The sequence below is a fragment of the Chiloscyllium plagiosum genome, chromosome 25 (genome assembly GCF_004010195.1).
Source record: "Chiloscyllium plagiosum isolate BGI_BamShark_2017 chromosome 25, ASM401019v2, whole genome shotgun sequence".
NCBI classification, from domain to species: domain Eukaryota; kingdom Metazoa; phylum Chordata; class Chondrichthyes; order Orectolobiformes; family Hemiscylliidae; genus Chiloscyllium; species Chiloscyllium plagiosum.
In genome coordinates, this window is record NC_057734.1 from 46,264,368 (window position 1) to 46,292,154 (window position 27,787).

The 27,787-nt window shown below is 39.7% G+C and overlaps 1 protein-coding gene across 1 annotated transcript in view; it reads right to left on the reverse strand.

Moving 5' to 3' along the window:
• The window catches only part of top3b (DNA topoisomerase III beta), a 77,236-nt gene that overhangs the window by 19,531 nt on the left and 29,918 nt on the right, over positions 1–27,787 (reverse strand). The window contains exons 7-12 of the mRNA XM_043716084.1: positions 23,430–23,543; positions 22,427–22,517; positions 17,088–17,242; positions 12,881–12,986; positions 6,589–6,735; positions 6,274–6,447 (exon numbers count right to left, since the gene is read on the reverse strand). Of these exons, the coding sequence (XP_043572019.1) occupies positions 6,274–6,447; positions 6,589–6,735; positions 12,881–12,986; positions 17,088–17,242; positions 22,427–22,517; positions 23,430–23,543 (787 nt within the window). The remainder of the gene's footprint in view (positions 1–6,273; positions 6,448–6,588; positions 6,736–12,880; positions 12,987–17,087; positions 17,243–22,426; positions 22,518–23,429; positions 23,544–27,787) is intronic.

The window sequence follows — 27,787 nt, forward strand, 5'->3', positions numbered from 1 at the left end:
CTTCGTTCCCAAACCAGACGGGACTCAACGATTCTGCGTGGATTATCGGAAGGTCAATGCCGTTACAAAATTGGACTCATATCCAATTCCTAGATTGGAGTACTGTTTCGAGAAAGTCTGACAAGCCAGTTACATCACCAAGTTGGACTTAATGTGTGGTTACTGGCAGGTAACTTTATCAGAGATGATGAAAGAAATTTCTGCGTTTGTAACCCCAAATGGGCTATATCACTTTAAAGCAATGATCTTTGGAAGGAAAACACTAGCCAAATTCCAAAGACTCATGAACAGACTTGTGGCTGGGCTAACAAACTGTGCAGTGTATTTGGACGATGTAGTGATCTCTAGTAAGTTGTGGAAAGATCATATGGTACAGTTGACAGAGCTCTTTGAACGACTACGAGAAGCAAAACTGGTAATAAATAAAACTGAATTCGCGAAAGCAGATGTGATGTTCTTGGGACATAACATCGGTCATGGAAGGTTGACCCCAAGGAACACAAAGACAAACGCCATCGAGGAATTTCCACGACCAACCTTGAAGAAAGAGGTGCTTCAGTTCTTAGGACTCAGCAGATTCTATCAGAAGTTTGTTCCAAACTTCAGCAGTGTCGTGGTACATTAACCAATTTGTTGAAGAAGAACACAAAGTTTCAGTGGACAGAACAATGCCAGGAGGCATTCGACCATTTGAAATCAATATTAACCATCAAACCAGTTTTAACTACACCAAACTTTTCAAAACTTTTTAAAGTTGCCATTGAGGCTAATGACATAGGAGTTGGAGCTGTACTCCTACAAGAAGATGAGGATGAGATTAAACTGCTAGTTGGTTACTTTTCAAAGAAGATCAACATCCTCTAAAGAAAATACTCCACGATCGAAAAAGAACTACTGATTTGGTACTGGCCTCACAACATTTTAATGTGCACGTCATGAACAATATACAAACATATACACAGTTACATGGGAAGAAATTACGGTGAACTTAGATTAAAGTCATCTGTATGTTCGGGTAATGTGCTTAAAAAAACAAAAAAAGTGAAGCCATCTATTCATTATGATGGTTCTTTCTTTTAAGGGGGAAGGAGTTATGAAGATGTGAGTGTACTGTACCTTTAAGAAAGTTAAAAGCTAGTAGAACTCCTGACAGCACCAAGTGCTGTGAAAAAATATAATGTAATATTTGGTCAAACAATTCAATTAGCTGGTTGCCTGGAGACAAGAAATTCAAATTCTAACGGTCAGTTTAAATTATACCCCAAAATACCAACCTCCAATTAAATTTGAAATGAGTATATTGACAATCTTAAAAGCCAATGACACAATCTGATGCTTTGGAGGTACAAGACCAGGGAAAATTGAACAGTTGGGAGGAGAACTGCCACGCCACCGGCGTGCAGAGACTGCCAAAAAAAATCTCTTAAAAAGGTACCTTTATTGATCCATGACCTGTGAAGCATAATCCCTAAGAATTAGAAAAGACGACAATTTGATCTAAATAGAAGATTCGATGGCTGGCTGGTTTTGAAAACTTGAATTTTTGGTAAATCTAAATCTGAGGGTTTTAATCAGACTAGTATTATAGAAGGGAAGATAAGAGATAGGTTAGAGGAAGGAGTTGTAAATTGTTGTTAATTATTATGTTATACTTTAAGAAATAAAGTTATTAATTTTTACTTTAATAGTTCTTGACCTCTTGAATTTTCACAGATTACCGCAGAGGATAAATCTTTTCTGTGTTGCTGGAGTAAATTAAGCAGGAGGGTTTACCCCATGTCATAACAAGGATAAAAGGTAAAAATTGATGGCAATGAGGTACAGAAGAAATAAAAGATAAACTTCATTACCACAGTAATGGCTGTGAACAGATATTAAAGTGTAAGCATGAAGGAGACTTAAAATTACAAGCAACCAGAAACTCATTCTTGAGGAGTGAGTGAAGAGTGGTCAGTCCTGACTTGAGTTATGGGACAGTGACCCACACAATAGTTGAGAATTATAAAGATGGTCAGCTCCAGCGCATTTGTTTTAAAAAAATATAAATTTGTGGAGGTCTCTTAACTGCTGCGAATACTTGGTTTTGTTTTCCCTGGAACTGAGGAGGCTGAGGGAGGAATCTGACTGAGATATACAAAATTATGACAGCCATATACAGGGTGGATTGTGGAAATCTTTTCCCCATGGGAGACATGTCTGAGACCAGAGGACATAAGTTTGAGTTGAGGAGCAAGCAGTATGGAGAGGATCTGAGGGTGGTAGAAATATGGAATGTGCTACCTAAGAGGGTGGTGGAGGCAGGTACTGTCACAACATTTAAAAACATGCCAGAGCCTAGTAGGCTATGAACCAAATGCAGGTAAATGGGATTATTGTTGTTCAGCACAGACATGGTAAGCCAAATAGCCTGTTACTATGCTGTATGATTTTATGACTTTGAGTAGTTGACTACACATACCAAACCAGATGAATCAGGCAAGAAATCCAAGCTGTGTTTCAAATCTCTCATATCAAAAACATCTTCAGTACAATACTTGAGCAGACGAAAGGATATCATGGTTTCAGACTATGGTACAATGTGGATCAATGGTGCTTTCTGGTCAATTAGTATTGTATTTGTCATGTGGCTAGTTGAAGCAAGAAAGGTCTGAGACTACGCATTTCACTTCGTCATTGCAATTGTCAGGTTTTGCTTCTTCAGTCTTTCTCTTCAGTCCAAAGGTATTGAAGAAAATTGGGAAAAGGTAGGTAAACAGAATTAAGTCACAAATCAGCTATATTTGAATGGCAGAACAGGATTGAAGGATAAATGATCCATTTCTGTTTGTTGTTCCTAACTCAAAGAGACAGTTCCATGTCTCATGCTGGCATCACGACAAGACCCGAAAGGCAACCTTATAAAACTAGACAGTAAAATCTTAACTATTGTGATGAATGGTGTGTAAAACATTTTGGATTGTTTTAAAAAGAGAAGCAAATGGGTGTGGGTTAGTCTGTGAAGGGTCTTTTAAAAAAACGACTTGAACACTGCCCTAAATGCACCAGTTCAAGAAGGCATATGACTGCAAACAAGGGCTTGGAGAACCACTGCAGTGTTAATATAATAAGGTATTTATGTTTACAGGTTTTTGAGAGGTAGCATAAAAAAAAACAATAAGCCATTGGTTTTGTTCTCAGTTTAGTTCAGACACCAACAGAGTTTTAGTTGAGAGGAACTATGAATTCAGTTCAGAACCAAGAATTGTTTTTAGTTTATGTCCTAGCAGGAGTCCATTTAGTTCAGAGGAAACCAAATCATTTGCAGCAGCATTGTCTTCTCTAGTTTGCATAATTTTCAAACCATGAAAAGTCTAGCGTTGAAATCTTCACATTGTTAGAATAAAACGTTTAGGCCATCTGAATTGTCAAAGATTTATGTCATCAGTCTGAAACGGAAGTCATAAAATTATCTCTACATTTCAAGAAAATGATTGGAAATAGTCAGTTAAGTTGAAACTTAAACAGTAAGACAGGAGTATCATTTCTCTGGACTTGAGTCTCGAGTGAATAGTGTTGGAAAACAAGTTGAAACTTAGTTTTAATGTTTGTGTTAAAAATCTTTCCAACTAATACATATAAATATATAGCATACTTTCTTTCTTTTGCATAATAAACTAATTTTCTGTTATTAAAGAATATCAGTAGCCCCATGTGAATATGGTTCAATGGTTAAACACCACATTAACTATACCAAAAAAAACTATCTGACCAGGTTTCATTCAGGGATCTGACTTGTCCAGTAGTACCAGAGGTTGATATTATAAAACTATACCCACTCAGGTCTGAAAATGTTATAATTCAGATAAGAAAGCTCAAAACTTTCAGAATGTCAACATGTCTTTCAACATGTCAGAATTAAAGCTGATTGTTGTGTTTCACACAGCTTTGCCGTTTATTTTCAGGTGAAGAGCAACACACAAGGGAAGGGAATTGCAATACCCAAAGGCAAAACACTCAGAGAGCAGTTCAATGAACAGTAATGATAAGACCAACAGAAAGAATATTAACTGGCATTCACAGAATATAGTAGAGCAGAAGTGATTCACATCTCTATCTGCAATCCTGAGTAAACATATTGCCCAAATAAGATCAGGCTGACTTAGTGCAACCATTTTCTTTTAAATGTCAGAATTTTCACCATTCTCTTCTGAAGATGCTGAGTCTTACTGGCATACAGTTCCATGTGTGTCATCTGCTCTTCATGCGCTGGGCCAAACAGTTCATTTTTGAAGGTTAATAAATTACAAGGACATCACCAGTATACATTTCTTACTGTAAATTGGTGAGATCAGTGAAAGCAAAATATTATGTCCACTTTCTATCCCAGGATTCTGAAACAAACTGCTCCAGCTGAAATCAAATAATACTGTATAGATTAAAAATCAATTCTGGGATCTTCCTAGATTGCATGTGGACGTTGCTTTTAAAGCCTCCAAATAAATTGGCAATATGATAAAGACTGATTAACAAAAAGATTTCGGGCAATGAGGTAGTGTTCTACATGATCATAATGATGTGTTCTGTAGCAACATCTCTCACATTATGAGGACATGGAGTTAATTGCCCAATAGCATTCAGCTCCCACCAAGCATACCCACTGGATGCTTATCTTGCCGATCTCCACCTTGTGAACACTGCCGACAGATCAATCCTCATCATCACTTCAGTTAGTCCCCTAAAGAATTTTGGTCACTGGTGATCAAAGGCCATGACCATCAGTGAGTTTGCTGTGCATGATTGCATCAACATCAAGACCTTTGCAGAAATATGGCTGAGGGGGGAGGACTTCCTTTCCCCTACTGAAGCCTCTCTATACCATTCTACCACTCGTCCTTTAAGTCGGTCACAGTAGAATAGTGTGACATTCATCAACAGATTTGTCTCCCTCACCTTCACAATAAATGTGAGCAGCTTGTGGACATTTTATCATGAATGTCAAGTTCATCTGACTAACTGAATCCTTCCCTTCCACTATCCTACTAGGTCAAAGTTCTCGAAGGATCCCCCATCGCAAATCCTGAACTTGCATCTTTCTTTAGTTTCTATCTTATCTCCCATCAAGATAGGCAAGTGATAGGCTCTACTTGACTCAATACTGAGATGACACACAAGGAAAGTCAGGAACCCCAGCCCCATAATTGGAGCTTATTTTCAAAAATTCCAACACTGTTCCATTCAGCATGAAGGGGATTACTTTACAGGCTGCTGCTGCTGCACACTCTCCACTTCCTTGCCTTCATTCACCATATGGGCACCACGGCATTCTCTCCTACCCTATGGAAGTGGCAGAGCCCCAGTCGAAGATTACACTACAGTTCTCACTGTTATTATCAAGGATTCATTTAAGGCAGCTTGGCAGTCAACTAAACAGTAAAGAAGAATGCAATCTGAACTGAAAACTCAAAATCTTATGAAAATGAGAGACAAAAAGAAAAAATGGCGCAAATACTGGATTGACATAAACACAAAATGCAGTGGGATTACTTTCTGAAATAAAATAATAGCATGGGCTCCAAGCCTGAAACTACACCTCCTGAAACTGGTGGTATTGAAGTGGCTGTAACTTGCACATTACATGAAGGAGAAAGTGGAGCATACACAGTAATGAACAATGTCTCGTATATAAATATTTTGTTTGTATGTTTGGATTGGTTCTGTCAAGATTTTTATTTTAAAATAGGTTAGAAAGTCAATTTGGAATAGTGACTTAAAACATCAGTTCCAAAAAAGCAATAGAATGCCTTGTAGTGTTAATCAATAAAATGTTTATAACTGTTGGACAGGACAACACAAAGAAACCGGAAAGTATCAGATAATTAAAGATTTAAAGTTTGATCAAAAGATTTAAAGGGATTAAGTGTCTGTAACAGATGGTGTTAGGAAACAGACTGAAACTTGCTTTGATGCTTGTTTAAGAACCTTCCAACTGTCTTCCAGCTCGCTTATTTTTCTTTTATAATCACCCTATGTCATCTTGTGAAAGAACTTAATGGCCTTGTGTGAAGATATTTCTACAGCTAACTGCCACATCAATCAACTGCAAAAGTTAAATATATAATCTAAGTCATGCAGTTGTTGCACTTTTTACTTAACATTTTCAGATACCTTCACTGATTATTAGACTTCACTTCTGACACACAATATCCATATTTACACAATGGTATTAAACAATACATTAAAAGTGTCCTAAAAAATGTAGAGGAATTGCTCACATTACATAGAAAACTGACTTACCAATCCCATGCTTTTCCATTAAGGTGATGAGTTCTGCCTCAGTCAGGTAGTCAGGTGGATTAGTCTGCTTCTCTAATAACTTAACCTCATCTACAGTAAACACATCTCCCCTCTCACAGATCGGAAGAGTCTCCTCCTCTGCCAGGCTCTGCCATGGCATCACTGCTGTGTAACCTAGTAAGGGACAACAAAATTATTTATACACAACATGGAACACATCTAGAAACACTGAGTGAGCAGATATCTATAACCTATCCTTCACACACATCTTAATTAACATTCATCCAGTGTTAATTAACACTGCTTTATTCTTACCAGGTGAAATCAGAGTTTTCCCCACACACGTAAAATGTTCCATATTGATGCTGAATGTAATGGTGGTTTGGAGATACTTGCAGTCATGGCTAATTGTAGCGATAAAGTGCCTGGTGATGTACTCATACAGCCTCCAGCCATCACTACCTGAAACAGGAGATGATGAAATATCATCTTACAAGAAAGCTAGCACCCAATGGACAGGAACAGTGAATAAGGTCCATTCAGATCTTTCCAACATATCAGGTGAATCATTCTGCACCTCTGATACATACACAAAATTATTCTGATCTAAACCTCTCCTTTAAACTATTAACAAGTTATTTCTTCAAAAGTTATCAGAAAAAGAAAAGTATATCCTATTGCATTATATTTATATTAGTGATTAAAAAGCTACAACAGATTAAGTGAAATTTCATTTCTACTTGATGAAATTCTTTTCACTGATATCGTGGAGATTCTACAATTCTGTCCGTGGCTCAGTAAAAAACAGAGATTGCTGGAAAAAACTCAGCAAGTTTGACGATATCTGTGGAGAGAAATCAGAGTTAATGTTTCGAGTCCAATGACCCTTCTTCAGAACTTGGCTCAGTAAGCTTCTCATGCTCTGAAAGTCAAATTTGTCTAACAAAAACTGTGATATCTTGTTTATTTCATTAACTAAGTAGCTATTACTTAGCTATTACATGGTACACATATCAAAATAAAACAAGGTGACAGTAGGTACCCAAACAGCAGTAACTCTTTGTTATAAAGTATATGACACCTCAAAATCATTGCTTAGGAACAATAGACAATATGAAGCAAGCTTGGTACTTATAATGGCTTCACTTTACTAACATGAATGGAGGTGGAATGGTGGTCAATCATGGGACCAACATACATCAAAAAGCCGAGATGATGAATTTCAGAAGGGTGTCCACAAGATTCATATTTGTTTACACTCTAGTGCAAATCACTGAAACATTATGGTTGCATAACAACTCCAATATTGGACCAATAATGTTAAGACCAGGACTAATAATCTGGAGACATGGATACAGATCCCATCACAGCAGTTGCTGCTGAAATTAACTGCAGTTAATTAAATGAAAAGCTTCAGAAAACGTCTGCATCAGTAATGGTGAACATGAATCTACCAGGCTGACTCAAAAACTATAACTGATTCATTAATAATCTTAGACTCCCAGATCTATTCTGCATGCATCTCCATACCCATAACAATGTAGCTGACCTGTAACTCCCCTCCCCAGTGGCCGAGCAGCTGGTGTATTAAAACTGTATAAAACCAATACAAACACCTTTAATAAGAGCAAAACCAGATGGACTTACACAGTCTGGGCATTCTATTCAAACATGACAAAGGTCAGTCATTTCTTGTAAAATCCTTAACATCCTAATGTGAGAGGATTTCTGCCAAAGTTAAGAGAACTGTCCTACAGACTAGTCAAAGAACTGCCTGACACAGTCAATAAAGAATAATACTCAGTTAGGCACTTACCAATACCACTTAAAAGAAAAAGATGCATTGGGACACCATCAGCAGCAAGCTCTCCTCCAAGTCTCTCACAAACCCGAGTGGACCTGTATCACTGCTCTTTCAGTGTTACTGCATCAAAGTCTCAGAACTCTTCCAACAGCACTAGATTTCAGATGGAGGTTTGCTCGCTGAGTTGGAAGGTTCATTTTCAGACGTTTCATCACCATACTAGATAACATCATCAGTGAGCCTCTAGATAAAGCACTGGTGGCATGGCTCACTTTCTATTTATGTGTTCAGGTTTCCTTGGGTTGGTGACGTCATTTCCTATGGTGACGTCATTTCCTGTGGCAGCGTCATTTCCTGTTCTTTTTCTCAGCGAGTGGTAAATGGGATCCAAGTCAATGTGTTTGTTGATAGAGTTCCGGTTGGAATACCATGCTTCTAGGAACTCCTGTGCGTTTATTGTTTGGCCGGTCCTAGGATGGAGGTGTTGTCCCAGTCAAAGTAGTGTCCTTCCTCATCTGCATGTAAGGATACAGTGAGAGTGGGTCATGTCTTTTTGTGCCTAGAAGATGTCCATAAATAGAAAGCGGTTCATGCCATCAGTGCTTCATCCGAAGGCTCACTGATGATGTTACCTAGTTTGGTGACGAAATGTCTGAAAACGAACTTTCCAGCTCAGCGAGCAAACCTACATCCAGAACCTCAACCTCAGTTACAAATCTTATCAAAACTCGCTAGCATTAGATTTCTACATACAAGTTTAAGACCCCCTCTCCCCATCTTTCCAAACGCCATCAAATACAGACTTAAGAATCCTCAACCACTCCTCATATGACAAGTCCGTCATTTCTGGATTCATTCCCTGGACCCATTCCAAAGCCAGCGCAACCCTTGTTATGGGTATGGAGATGCATGCAGAATAGATCTGGGAGTCTAAGAGTCTAAGGGAATCTGGGGTATAAAACTATTCTCAATATTTCATATGCAGACTAACCAGAGCCTTGTACAGCCTCAGCTGGACATCCCTGCAGTTATATTTTAGCCTTCTCAAAATGAATGCTAACACTACATTTGCCTTCCAAACTGCTAGCTTCCAAATGTTAACCTTAAGAGAATCTTGAACGAGGTCTCTTAAATCCCCTTGTACTTCACATTTCCAAAGCTTTCCCCCCATTTAGAAAGTAGTCTATGCCTCTATTTTTCCAACCAAAGTGCATACCCTTACACTCTCCCGCACTGTATTTCATCTGCCACCTCTTTGCTTACCCTTCTAGCCTGTCTAGCCTTTCTTTCTATCATCTGCAAACTTAGCAACAATGCCTTTCAGTTCCTGAGAGGTGGCAGCATCATGACAAATTTGCAATTTAGCCCTTCTGAAACCTAGTTATCTTTTCTGTAGTCATAGTATAATAACTAAAGGTTTGTAAGGGTTCATAATTACTTTCAGATTTTATATTCCAAACCACTTGACTAGATTTCTTTTTTAATACAATCCTATCAATCTAAAACTCTGCCTTTAACTTTTTATGAACCTGTAACTCAAATGGCTCTGCTCTTCAACAGCACTGGGCCTTGTTCCATTCAAAGAAGTCATTGGATTTTCATTTTCTATGAAAACAAATTGCCCGATACTTACTAACATTGCAGTCAATTTCAACTCCCATAAAGATGAAATTGGAGGTAGGGAGAATTAAGATTAAACCAAGTCTATTTGATAAACTGAGACCACAGTTCCTGCCTGACTTAATTTATTCCACTGACTTTAATCACAGAATCATACACTCCATACAATGCAGAAAGAGGCCACTCAGTCTGCACAGACCCTCTGACCAGCATCAGCTGAGTCTGCACATCCCTGGACACTACAGGGTAATTTAGCTTGCTCAATCCACCTAACCTGCAAATCTTTAGACTGTGGGAGGAAACCAGAGTCCAAAGTGGAAACACACACAAAGAAATGGGGAGAATGTGCAAGCTCTACACAGACAGTCACTTAAGGCTGGAATCTGGGTTCCTTGCACTGTGAAGTAGGAGTGCTAACCACCAAGCCACCATGCCATCGCTATGCTGTTGAAGGGAGTAGAGGTGTGAAACTCCTAAGACCTTAATGAAATCAGCAATGCCCTACTGCAAAGAAGGAGTGCTTAGTTTACATTCCACTGAAATTCTGCTAGAATATGATTTTCAAAGAGGACTCTAGGGAAACCTGGTGGGATGCAGAAGAGGCCAAATGCAGAACGGTTAGGTGGAAAATACAAGTGAGGACCTGGCTGAATATAAATTGTTCAGAGTGGAAGTTAAAAATAGATGAGTCAAACAAAGAAATATATGAAAAGAGACTGACAGCTAATATAAAGGGGAATACCAAAATCTTGTACAGGCTTATAAGTAAAGAATAATGAAAGGAATGGGCCAGTTAGGATCCAGGGGTGTGTAGGCTAGGTGGATTAGCCATGGTAAATATGCGGTTATGGGGATAGGGTAGGGGTCTGGGTTGGATGCTGTTTGGAGGGTCAGTGCAGACTCGTTTGGCTGAATAGTCTCGTTCTGCACTGTGGGGATTCAATGATTCTAACTGTATCTTAATCAATGGTTAGAATCTATGGGAACAAGTAGAAGCAGGAAGAAACTTGAATTTTTGTGACTACCAATTCAATTTTAGCCTTTGCAGGTGCTCATACAGGCTGGTCTGGTGGATTTTAATTGTTTTTTAAACTCTTTATTTATTTATAGTATCCCAAAACTGACAGTCGCCTCATTTCTTTACCTGAATATTTTTACTGTATACATTTGCAATCTCTCTAAGCATAACCTCCTTCTATTTTACTTCATCTAGCTCACTCTACTTTCTAAAGTCTGCCCTAATCCAATCTGGTTTTTAGTTTTGATCCTTAAATTTAATTTCACAATTGAAATTCAAACCTGTATAGTGATTATTACACTCAAGGTGCTCACCCCCACGTATAGCTCATCTACTTAGTTCATTCATTACTCTAAACCAGAACAAATAATATTCACTATTTTAGAGGCTGTTGGCATACTGCTTGAGGACAGAAACCTGTGGGATTCCATTTCTTTCCCCTTGTCCCAATTGATTAATTGGATTTTGACTATTTCACAGAACAGTAATTTTTCTATTCTTATTCATCGTTCTAATTTGACTGCACAATTCTCCTTCCATTTCCTCCCACAATTTTGAGATTTTGACCCTTCCAATGTTTAATTGCATTTCCCACAGAAGGCTCCAGGTAACAATAAGGAGTAGGAATTGATGCTAATCTTTCCTCTAAACCTGAATGCTGCGTACATCTATATCATCACTTCAGTTAAAGACCAGCTAACTCAGTACAAGCAAATTAAAAGCAAAATACAGCAGATCTGAAAGATAAACAGAAAGTGCTGGAGAAACTGAAGTAGAGTCATTGAAATGGAAACATTAACTTGGTTTCTCTCTCTAGACATGCTGCCAGAACTGAATTTCTCCCACACTTTGCTTTTATTTCAGCACAGCCAATATACTTTACAATACAAGTTTATATTTTTTATTGCTTTCTGTGGATGCACCGATTTCACAACATAAGTAGCTTGGCTGGATTAGCATCTATTTCCCATCCCAGTTGCCCTTGTGTTGGAGGTGGGGAGGTGCCTTTTTGAATCACTGCAGTCCATGTGTTATCCATAGACTCTCAATGCCATTAAGAAGGGATATTCCAGGATTTTAACCCAGAAACACTGCAGGACTGGCGATAAATTTCCAAGTTGGGATGGTAAGTAGCTTGGAGGAGAACTTGCAGATGGTCATGTTTTTACTGCAGAACAAAAAGATGCTAAGAAAAAATTAATTGTGCAAATGTGATACAACCACATTTCAATGTTTGCAAACTCTTGCAATTAGTGATTTTTGAAAATAACTCCTGCAAAGTAAGACTATTTATCATGTATGTTAGGGGAAGGGTGGGGAAAAAAACTGGTTCATGTTAAGAGATTTCACTTCTTTTATATACCATAGAGACCTTCAGCTAGGATCAGGGATACAACAGTTCTATTAACAATTCTTTTATTAAGAATTCAAAGAAACCACATTGACCACATAGCATCATCTGATACTTCATTTTCCACAGAACAGGACTATCCATGCTTTTGCACACCATGAGTCAGTTAGATGTAAACCAAAGAGCCACAACTGAATATATCTTTGGTCATTTAAGAAGGCAATTGAGAATCATCCATATTGTTGTTTGTCTGGAGTCACATCGAGGCCAGATCAGGTAAGGACAGCAGTTTCCTAACGTTTCACCACATTCCACTGCTTGGAATTTTACACCACAGAAGGCAATTGAGAATCATCCATATTGTTGTTTGTCTGGAGTCACATCGAGGCCAGATCAGGTAAGGACAGCAGTTTCCTAATCTAAAGGGCATGAGTGAACAAGATTGTTTCCCAACAATCAACAATAGTTTTATGGTCACCATTAGACTTTTAATTCCAGATTGTTATTGAATTAAAATTCCATGATCTGACATGGATGTCCTGGGTTCCAAGTCCCCAGAACATTACTTGGGTCTCTGGATTACGACAATAATACCACTATGTCATTGTCTGCCCCCCATTTCCACCAATGATGCAACATCACCAACAGTAGTCCTATCCAACCCTTCAAACTTGTGAAATTTAACTCAGAGAATTACATGAACAAGAAAGTTCCACAAATAACTCACAGCTAGGCATAAATATTATCAAGGCTTTATGATTCACAAGGGATATATTTTGGACAATTCTGCCATGACAAAGCTATTAAGACGTACCTAATTCAGCTTCTGTGGCAGATCGCATGGGAGTGATAGGAGGATGGTCGCCAACGTCCTGACCTTTTCGAGGACGAGTGATGCCTTCAGTGAGTAATGCCTTCACCTACAAAAATAATATAACCAAGCATCATTGTCAAATAAGTCATACCTTCTCCCTTAATTAGTTTTCTGTCAACATAATCTGGTAAACTAATAAAGACTGTGATCGAGTTACAGAGAACAAATGATATAATTTATGTGCAGTACCTTGGCAAACTAGAAGAAAAGTCAGAGACAGGAAAAAGAATACACTGCTGAAGTGGTAGCAGTGAACAGACAGAGATGGCTACTTTGACTTTTGGAAACTTATCACTACAGTGCTCTAGTCAGTTGTCCATTCTATCAGCGAACGGGCCCAATCATTGAAACATCATTTAAATCTGGGTAGTGAATCACACATTGCAATGTCTCCTTCTCCATTATCTACAAACACATGCTACTGCTCTTATAGTTTGCCATCTGGATTATGCAGTTCCTCTGTGACTTGTTGAAAATCTTAAAGGGCTCAAACTTTTCAAGAGAATAGTTACCCCCTCCAAGCAACAAGTGACAATATCTGAGATAAATGTGCCAACAGTCTCCTATTGGATATTAAAACATTTGAAACTGAAGTTCAGAAGATATAAGAGCAGAATAAGGCCATCTGGCCTATCAAGACTGCTCCACCATTCAATCATAGCTGATATGCTCCTCACACCCATTTTCCTCCTTCTCCCCATATCCCTTCAACCCATTACCAATTAAAAAATCTGTCTAACTTCTCCTTAAACTTATTCACTGTCGTGGTATCCACCGCACTTTGGAGGTAGCGAATTCCACAGATTCACAATCCTCCCATTTTCCTGCCTTCTCCCCATATCCCTTCAACCCATTACCAATTAAAAAATCTGTCTAACTTCTCCTCAAACTTATTCACTGTCATGGTATCCACCGCACTTTGAGGTAGCGAATTCCACAGATTCACAATCCTTTGGGAGGAGGAGTTTCTCCTCAACTGTTTTAAATTTGCCCCACATGAGGAAGCAACCACTCCATGCCTATTTTATCCATACTTTTATCATACTGAAAACCTCAACTTGATCTACCCTCATTCTTCTAAATTCCAGAAAGTATAGGCCTAAGCTGTTCAATTTCTTCCATACGACAAACCCGTCATCTCTGGGATCAATCTAGTGAATCTCGTTTGAACTCTTCCAATGCCACTACATCTTTCCTCAAATAAGGGGACCAAAACTGTACACAATACTCCAAATGCGGTCTCTCTAATGCCTTGTACAGTTGCAACAATACTTCCTTACCATTATATTCTATTCCTCTAGCTGCAAAAGCCAACATTCCATTCACTTTCTTTATTAATTGCTGTACACACATGCTAGTTTTCTGTGACTCATGAACAACGACACCCAGATCCCTCTGCACTGGAGCACACCAAAGTCTCTCCCCAGTTAGAGAATAGCTCACCTTCCCATTTTTTTCAACCAAAATGCACGACCTCGCAACTATCCAAGTTAAACTCCATCTGCCACATTTGGCCAACTCTCCTAACCTATCTATATCCATTTGTAAGGCCTCTTATTTCCTTATTGCAATTTACCAATCCTCCTAGTTATGTGTCATCCACAAATTTGGGTTTAGAGCCTTCTATCCCTGTATCCAAGTTGTTAATGTAGATTTTAAATAGTTGGGGTCCAAGGACCAAAACCTGTGGCACCATATTAGTTACATTTTGCCATCTAGAAAAAAAAAATCCTGATTCTCTGTCTTCTGCCAATCAGCCAGTCATCTATGCAAGATAATAAATTATTCCTAATCCCATATGATCCAACCTTGTGAATTCAGCTTTTGCGTGGCATCTTATCAATTTTTTTTGAAGATTAGATTCCCTACAGTGTGGAAATAGGCCATTTGGCCCAACAAGTCCTCACCGACCCTCCAAAGATTAGTCCACCCAGACCCATTCCCCTATATTTACCCCTGACTAATGCACCTAATACTCTGGGCAATTTAGCATGGCCAATTCACCTGATCTGCACAGCTTGGATTGTGGGAGGAAACAGGAGCACCCGGAGGAAACCCATGCACAATGTGCTAACTCCACACAGATTGTGGCCTGAGAATGGAACTGAACCCAGGTCCCTGGCTCTGTGAGGCAGCCGTGCTAACCATTGAGCCACCTTGCCGACCATACCGAAGATCCAGATAAACTACATCTACAGGATCCCCATTATCCACTTTGCTTGTTACAACTTTGAAGAACTCTAGCAAATTAGTCAAACATGATTTCCATTTCATAAAACCAAGCTGACTCTGATGGATAGTGTTTTGTTTTTCCAAAATGTCCTGATGTTGCTTCCTGAATAATTGATTTTAACACTTTTCCAACAACACATATTAAACTAGCTGATCTGTAATTTCCCACATTTTGCCTCCCTCACTTTTTAAATAAGAGCGTTACGTTAGTACTTTTTCAGTATCCAGCGAATTTTGGAACATTGTACTGAATGGATCCACTATCTCCACTGCTACTTCCTTTAACATCCTCGGATGTCGACCATCAGGGGACTTGTCTGCCTTCAATCCTAATATTTTGCTGAGTACCTTTTCCCTATCAATGTTGATGGTTCTAAGTTGTACCTTTTCTATAGCCTCTGACTTGTCCATTCCAATAGGAATGGTACTATTGTCCTCCACTTTAAAATTGAGGCAAAGTATTGATTTAGCATTTCTGCCATTTCAGTGTCTCCTACTATTAACTCTCCGGTTTCATCTTCCAAGGGACCCACATTCATCTTAGCGACTCTCTTACCCTTTATGTACCTACAGGAGCTTTTGCTATCCATTTTGATATTTTGTGCTGGGTTTCCTTTTGTAATTGACCTTAGATCTTTTTATTAATTTTTTAGTATTTCTTTGCTTGTGTTTGAAAGTTTCCCATTCTTCTAGCCTGCCACTGCGCTTTGCAACATGGTATACCTTAGTTTTTGACTTTCATATTGCCCTTGACTTCCTTGGTTAGCCATGGATTTTTTTTTACCCACCTTACGATCTTTCTTTCTCACTGGGAGATATTTTAGTTGTGAGGAATTGAATAGCTCCTTAAACATGTCACTGCTCATCAGCTGTCTTACCATTTAGCCTTCCTGCCCAATTTACTCAGGCCAAATCTGTTCTCAGGCCTATGTAATTTCCTTTGTTTAATTGCAGAACACTATTGTGAGACTCCACTTTCTCAAATCCAAACTGAATTTTAGATTCTATCATACAATGGTCACTACTCCCAAGAGGATCCTTAACTATGATGTAATCAATTAATCTCTTCTCTTTACACGATATCAAGTTTAGAGTAGCTGGCTCCCTGATTGTTTGTTGCAACAGTATGTTGTGAAACCAATCTCTAATACATTCAATGAACTCTGTCTCCAGATTACCCTTGCCAGCTTGATTCTTCCAATCTCGGTGCATATTAAAATCACCCATGATTGTTGCCGTACCTTTCTTGCAAGCCTCTAATATTTCTTGATTTATACTGTGCCCCATTGCAGAACTACAGTTTGGGGACCTATAGCTTACTCTTAACAAGTAAGTCTTCCCTTTGCTATTTCTTATTTCTACCCAGACTGACTCCACATCTTAAGCTCCCGTCATTTCTCATTATAGCACTGATCCCTTCCTTCACCAGCAAAGCTATACCACCTCCTTTTCCTTTCAGTCTATCTTTCCAAAATGCTAAGTACTCTTAGATATTCAATTCCCAGGGCTTATGCCCGAAATGTCAATTCTCCTGCTCCTCAGATGCTGCCTGACCTGCTGTACTTTTCCAGCACCACGTTCTCGACTCTGGTCTCCTTGTAACCATGTTTCAAGAATTGTTATCAAATCGTACCCATTTGTTTTGATTTACATCTTTAATTCATTAATTTTGTTTTGAATGCTTTGTGCATTTAGATACAAAGCTTTTAAATTTGTTCAACAGGTAAATTTTCCTACTTTTTTATAATTCCTTGGTGCATAAAGACATTCATCTGTTCTGTCTCTCACCTTTATTGTCCAGTAATTATCTGCCACCTTGCTAACCTGCACTGTTACCTCCTCCTTTAATCTGGGTTTTCTAATTTCCCCTACAACTGAAGCAACTCCTTTAAACAAAGGTCACTCATTTACCAACCATTTCACTCCAGTAGGGGCTGTTCACTTGTTGTCGAAGAGTTCCTTTGAGATCGAAGTTTTCTGGATATTGGGTGGTCTCTGTTCGAGGGTAGCTAATGTAGCCTTGGGTGTAGAGTTTCTCAGCTATTTGCATAGCATGTTGTGGGCCCATCCCTATTCACACAAAGCAATCCATCATTTTCTTCATTCTATATAACTGTGGTATTCTAAGATAATCTTTGGGAAAAAAAGCACATTCTAGATATTCACCTTTATATCTATATAGCAATTTACTGTTCTGCATTGTTCAGTGATTGAAGGGCCTTTGAATAGGTGGAGTGAGAGCATACAGATTCACCTTTTACCACCTCTACAATCTAGAAAACAGAAATGTGAACTAAAGACTTGATTTGTTGCAGAACATGAGAGGTCATTACTAAACAAAAACCGAAAGAACTGCATATGCTGGAAATCAGAAACAAAAACAAAAACAAATTGCTGAAAAAACTCAGCAGGTCTGGCAGTATCTGTGGAGAGAAATCAGAGTTATCATTTCAGGTCCAATGACTCTTCTTCAGAGCTAGAGATGATCTTTGCCTACAAATAATTAAACAGTCATGCAATGGTTTGGCACCGTTAAAACGAATGGCTATAGCTCCAAAACACCATAAGAAACAGGAGTGGAAGTAAGGCCATTCGGCCCATTGAGTCCACTCCACCATTCAATCATGACTGATGGGCATTTCAACACCACTTACCTGCACTCTCCATGTATCCCTTAATTCCTTGTAAGATTAAGAATTTACCAATTTCTGCCTTGAAGACATTTAACGTCCCGGCCTCTACTGCGTTCCGTGGCAATGAATTCCACAGGCCCACCACTCTCTGGCTGAAGAAATGTTTCCTCATTCCTGTTCTAAATTGACCCTCTCTAATTCTAAGGCTGTGCCCACGAGTCCTAGTATCCCCGCCTGACGGAAATAATTTCCCAGCGTCCACCCTTTCTAAGCTAAGCATTATCTTGTAAGTTTCTATTAGATCTCCCCTCAACTTTCTAAACTCTAATGAATACAAGCCCAGAATCCTCAGCTGTTCATCATATGTTAGGCAACATGTTAGTTCCATTCAGCTACTTTGATAACACTCACTAGCAGCAGTGAAATCTGAAACAAAGAGAAGAAATGTTGAAAAAACAACTGTCAGTATTGCTGGAGAGAACAGAGAAGTTTGCAGTTTGAGTGGTGATCCTTCTGCAGAACTGGAAATAAGAGGCAGAGACATATACAATCAGAAAGGTGAGTAGGGAAAATTAAGAAGCGCAACTTCTTCTGTATTTTTTATTTCCAAATTAAAGTGACTTACATGTCCTGGCCAATTACTAGCATTCTTGACACCCAGGTGACTAAAATATTAACAACAGTAAATATGTTCAATGAAGTAGATTTCAGAGGCAACATCATTTCTTGCAGAAAATTCCAGATTTTGAAGTCTCCCAACCACATTTTCTACCACTACCACTCCCAGAATGTCGCAAAAACAATGAATGTTAATCGGAAAATCCTGTCTACTTTCTATGGAACATAGCTGATCAGAATTGAAAAACTTAGTATACGAAACGTATCTTTAAGAGGGATTTGATTGGCCTGTTTCTCTTGAAGACAGATGTTATAAACTTGGTGTCGAGGTGTTTTCTCCATGGAAAGTAGAGCAAATAGCTTTGGGTTTTTTAAAAAAAATTAAACTAAAGAAGCATGATTGGTTGGAGTCAGGCTCACACAGAGCCAGGGCTTTAGTTTTGCTTTCAGTGGTGAAGTTGGGGTTTTTGGAGTTGAAGCTGCTAGATAGTTGTCTCGTTCTGCTGTTGCAAAAAGCTTGAGCTCTCTCTCTGCTGCTAGATTTGTCAGTGTTCCTTCTCCTGGACTGGAGACAGCAAGTGAAGGAAATCTGTTTTGCTGAATTTGCCTGTGCCAAGACTGTGTTTATGGGATGCTGCTCTATTGGAACAGTTGATGAGTAGTAGTTAAAATATATATTATTTTGTTAAGTATTTTGACAGAGTTAAAGTAACGCCAATTCTTCTTTGGTGTATATTTTATCTGTGGTGTAAGAATAAAGTGGGTTTTGCTTAAAGCCTAGTAGTTTCACCAATCGAAACACAACTGGAATGCAGCACCTTACTCTTGCCTTTAATTAAGATAAAAGTCAGGGTATAGGCTATGTTTTACATATGTTTTGAGGGGATTTGCTGTAGTCTATAATATTAACCTGTAAAATACAGTGACGTTCTGGGGCTGTCTTTCAAGTTTTGAAGACTTTCAGAATTTACTTATTTACTTTCACAGTTACTGAAACTGGAATAACATCGCACCCCACCTCTATAGCCACACTCTGCACTGCTTTGGCAATACCCAGCACAGTGGCTATAATGAACACAAATGTGCTCAATGTAGCAGTTTTCAGTCAGCATTAGAATTCACCATGTGAACTAGGAATTATAATCCTGTTACATGGTAGATCCTTACCTGCTGTATCTCTGTCTGCTATCCATAACAGTCCCATGTGAAATCAGTTTAGGAAGCATGAACCCAAGTAGGCACAGGCCCAAGCGCAGAACTGATCATTATGCAGCACGCAATTCACACTGCTTAGAATACAGGAGGAGTATTATGCAAAACGTATGACTAACTGTTCTGAAGTCCAAGATTAGATGATTTGGAAGCCTGTGCCTTTAGAGCCGCAGCTCAGAATGGTCAGCTCTAAAATGTTATCATAACAAACATTAATACATTTGTTTTTATAAAAAGACAAAAGGAAACTGTATAATTTGCAGCATTAAAATACTTTTCATAAATACAATCATAGGATCCCTACAAAATGGGAGCAGGCCATTCAGCCCATAGAGCCCATATTGCCCCCTCCAAAGAACATCCCATCTACACCCACCCCAATACCCCATCCCTGTAACCCTACATTTCCCATGGCTAATCCACCTAACCTACATATTCCTATTCACATAACCTGCAACTCTTTCGACTTTGGGAGAAAACTGGAGCAGCTGGAGGATGTGCAAAGTCCAAACAGTCACCCAAGGGTGGAATCAAACCCGGGTTCCTGGCGCTATGAGGCAGCAGGGTTAGCCACTGAGCCGCCCAATATTTGGCAGTACAAAACTTGAGCCTGCGGACAAGAACATTTTTTTATCAGGACAATTCACAAGAATAGTAATTCAAGGGGGATGAAACACATATTCTAGGAGAGTAGAGTGCTGATTGGTTGGCAAATGGACTCTAATTGGTAGAGGCATTTCCATGAAGAATGCAACAACTAGTGATGATCAGCAGTAAACTGCCAGATTTTGTTTATATTTTATACTACACAAGTTGATTCTGATTGGTCAGAATATTGCTGAAAAACTAACTGAATATCTGTCACACATTTGGTTGAAATGAACCAGGCACAGTGTGTGTACATGTTATGTCTTCAAAGAACAAGGTCTTGTGTATCAATAAATGTAGCTTTCAATACATGCAGGTGTGCCACAAACTGACCCCAAATCTCAACTCTAAATTTATTGTCAGCACAATTCTTTGCATGCTCAGGATTATCCAACAAATGTTATCTAATTGTGGAACCACATCTGACATCAGATACCATGCTGTTTGGCTGGTTGAGTCGGGCCAGTACCTTGCTTGTTAGGAACAGCCAAAGGCATATACTGTTTTATACAATTTTCAAATCTTTGGCATGGAAATTTTTATACCACTTTACTCATTTGTGCAATGGGCCAAACATCTCTTCAACTTGATAGCAGCATACTCTTAGTGCTGAAGACATCACTCATGTTCCAACTGTACCGTGGCAGCATAAAATATTAGTTTCGCCTTTTGCTCAAACAAACAAGATGTCTTAATCCATGGCAGACTGGACACCTTTTAGGTCCGAAAGTGACTGTCTTAGGGCATTTCCTGAATTTGGGTGATGTGAATGCTTCTACTGTGCCTTTATCGGTATCAAATTTGCTAGGTGGATAAATGGCTCAAGCTCAACTTACAAGGTTTAAGAAAAAGCCAACTTTAAGGTGCATGCACTGTAGGAATCCCAATGTATATATTTGCCAGTGAGAATCGGTTTGTGGCAGACAGTAGTAGAGAACTCTCTGGCCAACTTCTCAACTTGGACATTGAAGAAAAGGAGCTCATTTGACTGTTCCATTGCAAACATGAATCATGTTAGTAATTGGACAATACTTGCTGGAAAATATTCAATGTGGGAAGAATTACAATGCCAAATAGTTTCGCAGTATTAATCAGTTTACAGTGTGGCACACTCACGTCTACTGGAAGCTACATCTATTAATACATCAGGCCCTGCTCTCTGTAGACAGAAAGAACGTGTACACACCTGTTTCAACTCAACAAAATAGGTCACAGGCATTTGTTGGGTCATTTCTCACAGCAATACCCTGATCGGAGTCACCTGGTTTAAAATTTCGAGAAAAACTGACTATTATATGTAAATCAACATTAATTTGTAAATTCTCTACAGAAACGCCTCTACCGAGTTCACTTGCCAATGAATCATGCAGTATACAGAACAACCTCGAATATCTGAATGAGACGGGTGGGGAGTATTTAGTTTGGATAACTGATTGTTCGGATAACTGGTCAGAATTGGGTAAATATCTTAAATGAAGTTAAAATGAACAGGAGGTTGAATTAATTTAATATTTAAAAACTTGCACCAGACAATTTAGCCAGTGGGAAAACCACCCTCAGGTGTATACCAAACCACCGTCTCCAACCTTTTCAGCTAGACTCCGAGACCACCTCGGACCCAGGTAGGTAAGGCACACAGTGGGTGCAACACAGTTTATCTCTGGATCCTCTCACAACAGTTCCACCCACTTCTGGAAACCTGTTGCAGGAGCTAGTCAACCATGTCCTGTACTGTTAAGTTTATCTCAATCATTTTATATTTTAAAACGAGAAGCAGAAAAAAAGGATAAAAGAAAATAAATGACAGAGGCAGAGCAAGAGAGGAGTTGCTGAGTTCCCTGGTGGCTATTCTGTCTTGGAAAGAGAGTTTCTGCAGGTAGAGAGTCCAGTTTCCGATCTCAATCTTCGGGATGTTGAGATCTTTTTCGAATAATCCAAAATTTGGATAATTGATGTTCGGGTAACCCAGGTTGTTCTGTAAATGCTGGCTTTCCCTTGAATTGCTATTCTTGCACATTGTTCTGGGTGCAAGACAAAAATTGTCAAAATGTGTCTTTTTTGCAGCAACATACTTTAAGCAGCTAAGAAATCCAACTCATCCCGAGGCAATAATTAGTTAAGGATGGGCATAACACAAGCATACCCAGGGCAGAGCTGGCCACACGCAGCATCTCCACTGTGTTCAGAGCCTGTGGTCTCTGCTTCACCTTTTCCTTTTTACTCACAGATTCCACCTGTAACAAAAATTAACATACAAATCCAGTTACAAGACACTTATGATGTTAAGAAAGCCTCTATATTAAGGTAGCAGCTTTCTTCCACAAGCAGCTACATGACACAGAGAACAGCATTCACTTAGTAAATCAGAAGTCCAAAAATTGACTGAGGAAAACAATCTACAAATAGAAGGAACTCTTTGAAATTACATTCGGAAGGCTTACTATTTGTTTAAGGATCACGGAGGTACTGGCCTTCCTCCTGGTACAAAAGTACCTTCGATTCTGTAAGTTGTAGAATCTTGCATCTACCATTTTCACTTTTAAACTGAAATAATTCTCTCACTTTTTAACCAGCTACAGCTGTCCAATCTCTTTTCTTTCTCCTGCCCCCTTCACCATATACTTGCTTTTCACCCCTTCACATCTGGATTGCTTAAGAGATTCTCCCTGTTCTACAGATTGTGTACTCTTTTTCAAACCAGGCAATGAGGCAAACCTGTGGTGTATTCCGCAATTTATTTTCTTCCTATGTATTTAATCATTTTCATTCTCAGAATGTGTATCACTGCCAAGGCAAAAGTTTATTCTTAATTGCTAAAGTAGTATGCCTTCTCTTTGGACCACTTTCGTCCATAATTCTAGGCAGTTGGCTACAACTGTTATTTTTAGGCCACTTCAGAAGGTAACTGGAGACAATAAATCACACACAAATCAAAACTGATTGAAAAGGCAAGTATTTTTCTCAAAGTAAAAGTTTTTACAACAAATCACTTTTACTGGTAACAGCTTTTCATTTGCAGATTTAGAGAGTCATAGAGTCCTATAGCATGGAAACAGACCGATCAGTCCAAACAATCCATGCTGAACATAAACCCAAACTAAACCAGTCCCTCTTGATTAATGATCTATAGTTTTTCCCTTGTTTACCTTTGTATCTGTTGTGGACTTTGTCATATTCAGATACATCTGTGCAACTTCCCGGTCAAATACTCTAACTCTGTCCCAGTCCAGAACCATGGAATCCCCAGCACAGTTACTGATCTGGTGTGAACAAAGAGATTCAGAATAAACGACATTTTGTTGGTTTGAACCTCTAGAGCTATTCATAACCCAGAAACGCATTATTTTCAATTTCTGAAATCTATAACAAGGATTAAAATGATAATATCAATATCAACAGCATTCCAAGCAGGGCACCAGTATGTAAAAATCAGCACAACTTAAAATACTGGACAGGAAATTAAAACATGGACAATAATTCTGATTAATCAGTTGTCGATTAATCACTGACAAAAGCTGAAGAACTGATGAGACTTGTTACAAAATTTCCTGGAGCAAACTGGTAGTAGTAAGATGGCAAATTGGTGCAAGTGTGCAATAATGAGAATCTAAGATATTACATAACTAGTGGGAGCTGCACTGGAATGATTGGGGAATCACTAATGATTCAATGGTTGAGTTACATTAGCGACACTCCATCTAAAAAATGAAGGTCTGATATATTAATATCAGAAGCAGAAAAATTATTTAAGACCATAAGATGTAGGAGCAGAAATAGATAATTTGGCAATGGGTCTGCCCCGCCATTCAGTGAGATCATTGCTAGTCTGAAAATCCTCAACTGCTTTTGCCTGACTTTTCCCCAAAATCCTTGATTCCCTTACTGATTAAAATTCTAACTATCACAGCCTTGAATACACTTTATGATACAGCCTCTGCATTCCTCCTCATCTCTGTTCTGACTGGGTGACCCATGATTGAGAGACTAGACTCTCCCGAAAAGGAATACAATCTCTCCACATCTACCCGTTCAAGTCCCCTAAGAATCTCATGTACTTCAGTAAGGTGACTTCTCATTTTTCCAAACTCCAATAAGTACAGGTCTAACCTACTAAACTCTGTAGTGTGTTGATAAGGTAAGGCTTCTCTTATTCTTTTTTATCGTGTGCTGAGAAGTAGTGTGATTGGTTTAAAAGAAAAACATTTATTTCATTTATCTATTATTTGATATTATAGTTGACTAAGTTAAGCTCAAGAATGAAAATGCAGGAGATCCCAGATCTATGTCATGTTGCTCTTGCTCAATGTGGGAGATCAGGGATGCGGCTGATGTCCCTGGCTCCTTCACATGCAGGAAGTGTGTCCAGCCGCACCTCTCATTAGACTGCATGACAGCTCTGAAGCTGCGGATGGAGCACTTTGGAGCGTCCGCGATTCTAAGGAGGTCGTGGATAGCAAGTTTAGTGAATCAGTCCCACTGCAGATTAGGACTACTGAGGGAGAAAGAGAATGGGTGACCAAAAGGCATGCAAGAGCAGGAGGCCAGTGAAGAAAAATCTCCCTCCAAAAATAGGTATATCGTTTTGGATATTATTATTGGGGGAGGTAGCTCGCCAAGGGAAGGTAGCAGTAGCCAGGTTCATGACACCATGGTTGGCTCTGCTGTTCAGAAGAGCAGGAAAAAGAGTGGAAGGACTATAGTCATAGAGGATTCAATTGTAAGGGGAGTAGATAGGCGGCTCTGTGGTCGAAAACAAGACTCCTGAATGGCATGTTGCCTCCCAGGTGCACGGATCAGGAATGTTTCAGATTGGCTGCAGTACATTCTGAAGGGGGAGGGTGAACAGCCAGCTGTTGTGGTGCATATAGTCACCAATGATATAGGTAATAAACGGGATGAGATCCGACAACAGAATTTAGGAAGTTAGAAGCCAAGTTAAAAAGTAGGACCCCAGAGGTAATAATCTAAGGACTGCCGCCAGAGCCACGTGCTAGTCAGAGTAGAAATGAAAGAATAGGCAGGATGAATGAATGGCTTGAGAGATGGTGGAGGGAGGGGTTCAGATTTTTGGAACTTTAGGACTTGCTCTGTTGGAGGTGGGACTATTACAAATCGGATGGTCTACTTCTGGGCAGGACTGGAACCAATGTCCTTGAGGGTGCTTTTATTAACGCTGTTGGGAAGGATTTAAACTAATGTGGCAGGGGGATGGGAAGTGGCTAGTGGACAGTAAAGAGGTAGTAACTAAAGCCTGTAAGGAACTAGGGGAAGAGTAGGGAGGGAGCAGATGATGAACGTAAAGGGACAGGTGGTCTAAGATGCATTTGTTTTAATGCGAGAAGTGTTGTACGTAAGGCAGATGAACTTAAGTGCTTGGGTTAGTACCTGGGAGTATGATGTTACTGCTCTTACTGAGACTTGGTTGAGGCAAGGGCAAGATTGGCAATTAAATATCCCAGGACATAGATGCTTCAGGCAGAATAGAGAGGGAGGTAAGAGTGGTGGAGGAGCTGCATTACTGGTGAGAGAGGGTATCACAGCTGTACTGAAGGAGGGCACTATGGAGGACTCAAGCAGTGAGGCAATATGGTCAGAAATAGGAAGGCTGCGGTAACAATGTTGGGGCTGTACTACAAGCCTCCCAACAGTGAGCGTGAGGGAGAGGTACAAATATGTAAACAGATTATGAAAAGATGTATAAGACTCTGGTGCAGCCACATCTGGAGTATTCTGTGCAGTTTTGGTCGCCATACTCTAGGAAGGATGTGGAGGCACTGGAACGGGTGCAGAGGAGGTTTACCAGGATGTTGCCTGGTATGGAAGGAAGATCGTATGAGGAAAGACTGAGACACTTGGGGCTGTTTCCATTAGAGAAAAGAAGGTTTAGGGGTGACTTGAATGAGGTGTACAAGATGATTAGGGGGTTAGATAGGATTGACAGTGTGAACGGGCATTTAAACGGGCATTGGATAGGCATATGGAGGATAGTGGGCTAGTGTAGGTTAGGTGGGCTTGGATCGGCGTAACATCGAGGGCCAAAGGGCCTGTACTGCGCTGTATTTTTCTATGTTCTATGTAGGAGCAACAGGATGGTGGTGATGGGAGATTTTAAATTTTCCCAACATTGACTTGGATTCACTTAGTGTTAGTGGTCTATATGGAGCAGAATTTGTAAGGAGCATCCAGGAGGGTTTTATAGAGCAGTATGTAAATAATCCAACTTGGGAAGTGGCCATACTGGACCTGGTGTTGGGGAATGAGACCGGCCAGGTGGTTGAAGTTTCAGTAGGGGGTTACTTTGGGAATAGTGATCACAATTCAGTAAGTTTTAGAATACTCACGGACAAAGACGAGAGTGGTCCTAAAGGAAGAGTCCAAAACTGGGGAAGGCCAACTATAGCAAAATTCAGCAGGAGTTGAGGAATGTGGATTGGGAGCAGCTGTTTGAGGGTAAATCCACATTTGATATGAGGGAGGTTTTTAAAGAGAACTTGATTAGAGTGCAGGACAGACATGTCTCTGTGAAAATGAGGGACAGAAATGGCAAGATTAGAGAACTATGGATGACAGGTGAAATTGTGAGACTAGCTCGGAGGAAAAAGGAAGCGTTCATAAGGTCAAGGTGACTGAAAAAGATGAAGCTTTGGAAGAATATCGGGAAAGTAGGACCCCAATCTGAAACAAGGAATTAAGAGGGCTAAAAGGGGTCATGAAATATCTTTAGCAAACAGGGTTAAGGAAAATCCCAAAGCCTTTTATTTGTATATAAGAAGCAAAAGGGTAACCAGAGAAAGGGTTGGCCCACTCAAGGACAAAGGAGGAAAGTTATGTGTGGAGTCAGAAAATGGGTGAGATTTTTAATGCGTACTTTGCATCAGTATTCACGAGGAGAGAGACATGACGGACGTTGAGGTTAGGCATAGATGGTTGTTTGATTACTTTAGGTCAAGTCGGCACAAGGAGGGAAGAAGTGTTGGGTATTCTAAAAGGCATTAAGGTTGTTGTGGTTCTGTTCGCCGAGCTGGAAGTTTTTGTTGCAAACGTTTCGTCCCCTGGCTAAGCGACATCATCAGTGCTTGGGAGCCTCCTGCGAAGCGCTTCTTTGATGTTTCCTCCGGTGTTTATAGTGGTCTGTCCCTGCCGCTTCCGGTTGAAGACAGGAAGGCAGCTAACAATCCGCATACATGAACATCAACTAGCCACGAAACGACACGACCAGCTATCCTTAGTAGCCACACACGCAGACAACAAGCAACATGAATTCGACTGAGACAACACTACTATCATAGGGCAAGCCAAACAGAGAACAGCCAGGGAATTCCTAGAGGCATAGCATTCATCCACAAACTCCATCAACAAACACATCGACCTGGACCCAATATACCAACCACTACAGCGGACAGCTGAAACTGACAACCGGAAGCGGCAGGGACAAGCCACTATAAACACCGGAGGAAACATCAAAGAAGCGCTTCGCAGCAGGCTCCCAAGCACTGATGATGTC